This window comes from Tasmannia lanceolata, unplaced genomic scaffold, assembly GCF_043159265.1.
Source record: "Tasmannia lanceolata isolate RefF3 unplaced genomic scaffold, GAP_Taslan_0.1 ptg000002l, whole genome shotgun sequence".
Classification (NCBI taxonomy): Eukaryota; Viridiplantae; Streptophyta; class Magnoliopsida; order Canellales; family Winteraceae; genus Tasmannia; species Tasmannia lanceolata.
In genome coordinates this window covers 24349045-24351044 of record NW_027518679.1, presented here as the reverse complement: position 1 = coordinate 24351044, position 2000 = coordinate 24349045, and the positions used below count along the sequence as shown (strand labels likewise).

At 37.6% G+C, this 2000-nt stretch overlaps 1 protein-coding gene across 1 annotated transcript; it reads left to right on the top strand.

The window, feature by feature from the left end:
• Positions 1-485: 485 nt before the first annotated feature.
• Positions 486-950, top strand: LOC143889853 (uncharacterized). Its single transcript, XM_077394229.1, has one exon. It carries the CDS (start codon positions 486-488, stop codon positions 948-950), a length of 465 nt encoding a protein of 154 aa, XP_077250344.1.
• The last annotated feature ends 1050 nt before the right edge of the window (positions 951-2000 follow it).

The window sequence follows — 2000 nt, the reverse complement described above, 5'->3', positions numbered from 1 at the left end:
ACCCTAGTGTATCTAATATATATAGGGGCTGGAGGCAACAAACTTGGTATTCCAAATTAGATACTTGGGTGTAATGCTTCAAGCAACCTCTTGCTTGACCTAATTACTCTAACATTGACTACATTGGAAATCTCCTTTATGGCATTTAATGGCCTAGGGACTATGTTTTGTGTTTTGAAATTGTGCTAGTCATTTACTTTTCATGTAATAGTGTGTTAGTGGTGCTTAGGAAAGCTAATAGTAATTAAGAAAAGTTAATTTCGGATTTGTAATGAGGGCTAAGATTTAGACCTTGTATCTTCTTCATTTGTAAGTTCTTTTAGTGAAATTTGAAGAGTTTTGAGTAGTACAACAACTTGGGTTACTTTCGTTGTGTGTTTGACATCAAGAGAACAATCTTCTTCTCTTGAAACTCATCTTCTCCCTCCAACCTAGTTGGTTTCATTCCAACAAAGTGGTATCAAAGCGTAGGTTGAAAGTTGATCATGACTTCCAATATGTTGCAACCTCAACTTCCTCGATTCAATGGCAAGAACTACAACCAATGGAGCATTCAAATGAAGGTGTTATATGAATCTCAAGATCTATGGGATATTGTTGAGACCGGCATTGAAGAACCGGAGGATCAAGCGGCTCTCACTCCACAACAACTCAATGAGTTGAAAGACAATCGGAAGAAAGACAAGAAGGCTTTGTTATTTATCTATCAAGCGGTGGATGAAGTCATCTTTGAACGAATTTCATCGGTGACTACGGCAAAAGAAGCATGGGATACACTCTATACATCATACAAAGGAGAAGACAAAGTAAAGTTGGTAAGATTACAAACCCTTAGATGTGAGTTTGATACATTAAGGATGAAAGATTCGGAATCAGTTGAAGATTTTTACAATCGTGTTATTTCTCTTGTGAATCAATTGAGAATAAATGGTGAAGATATTCAAGATTGAAGATTGTGGAGAAAATACTTAGAAGTTTGACTCGAAAATTTGAGTATATTGTTGTTGCGATTGAAGAATCCAAGGATTTAACTACTTTATCCTTAGAAAGTTTATTGGGATCGCTCCAATCCCATGAACTACGAATGAAGCAATTTGATTATTCTCCTCTAGAACAAGCTTTTCAAATTCAAGTCTCTTTTAGGGGTGACTCTAGAGGAAGAGGAAGAGAAAGAAATTCTTTTCGTGGAAGATGGCGAAATGGTGGAGAAAGAAATCAAGAATATGAAAAAAATGAAAGTGGTTCTTCTACAAAAGGAAGAGGGAGATCAAGACCTCTATCCCAAATTCAATGCTATCATTGTCAAAAGTTTGGTCATACCATGAAGTATTGTAGAAAGAAGATTGCGGAAGAAAGCAAGAAAGACTCCACCTTCATGCATGAGAAAGAAGAAAGTAAAGAAGAAGACAACTTTTTCTTGCTTGTAATGTGCAAGAAGTAGCTCTTGAAGAGACATGGTATCTTGATAGTGGTTGTAGTAACCACATGACCGGCAACAAAGGCGTATTTGTAAAGTTGGATGAATCTCTCCAAAGTGAAGTTCGAATGGGTGATGACAAGAGGCTTTCCGTAAGGGGAAGTGGTGATATTCTTGTTCAAACAAAGAAAGACGTCAAGCGCATCTCCAATGTTTTCTATGTTCCCGGTCTAAAGCACAATCTCTTGAGTGTTGGGCAACTTCTAATGAAAGGGCACGGTGTTTATTTCAAGGAAGATGTATGTGAAATCAAAGACAAGAATCATGTTCTCATAGCCAAGTGAGAATGACTCAAAACAAGATGTTTCCTCTAAAGTTTCAAAGTGAAGCTTTTCCTTGCTTCAACACTATTGTCAAAGATATGTCATGGCTATGACATCATTGCTATGGTCACTTGAGCTTTAGCACTTTTTCTCTCATGACCATGAAGCATATGGTGAGAGGCATGCCGAACATCGACCGCCAAGATCGAGTGTGTGAAGGATGTGCACTTGGAAAGCATCAAAGAGACTCTTTTCCCATT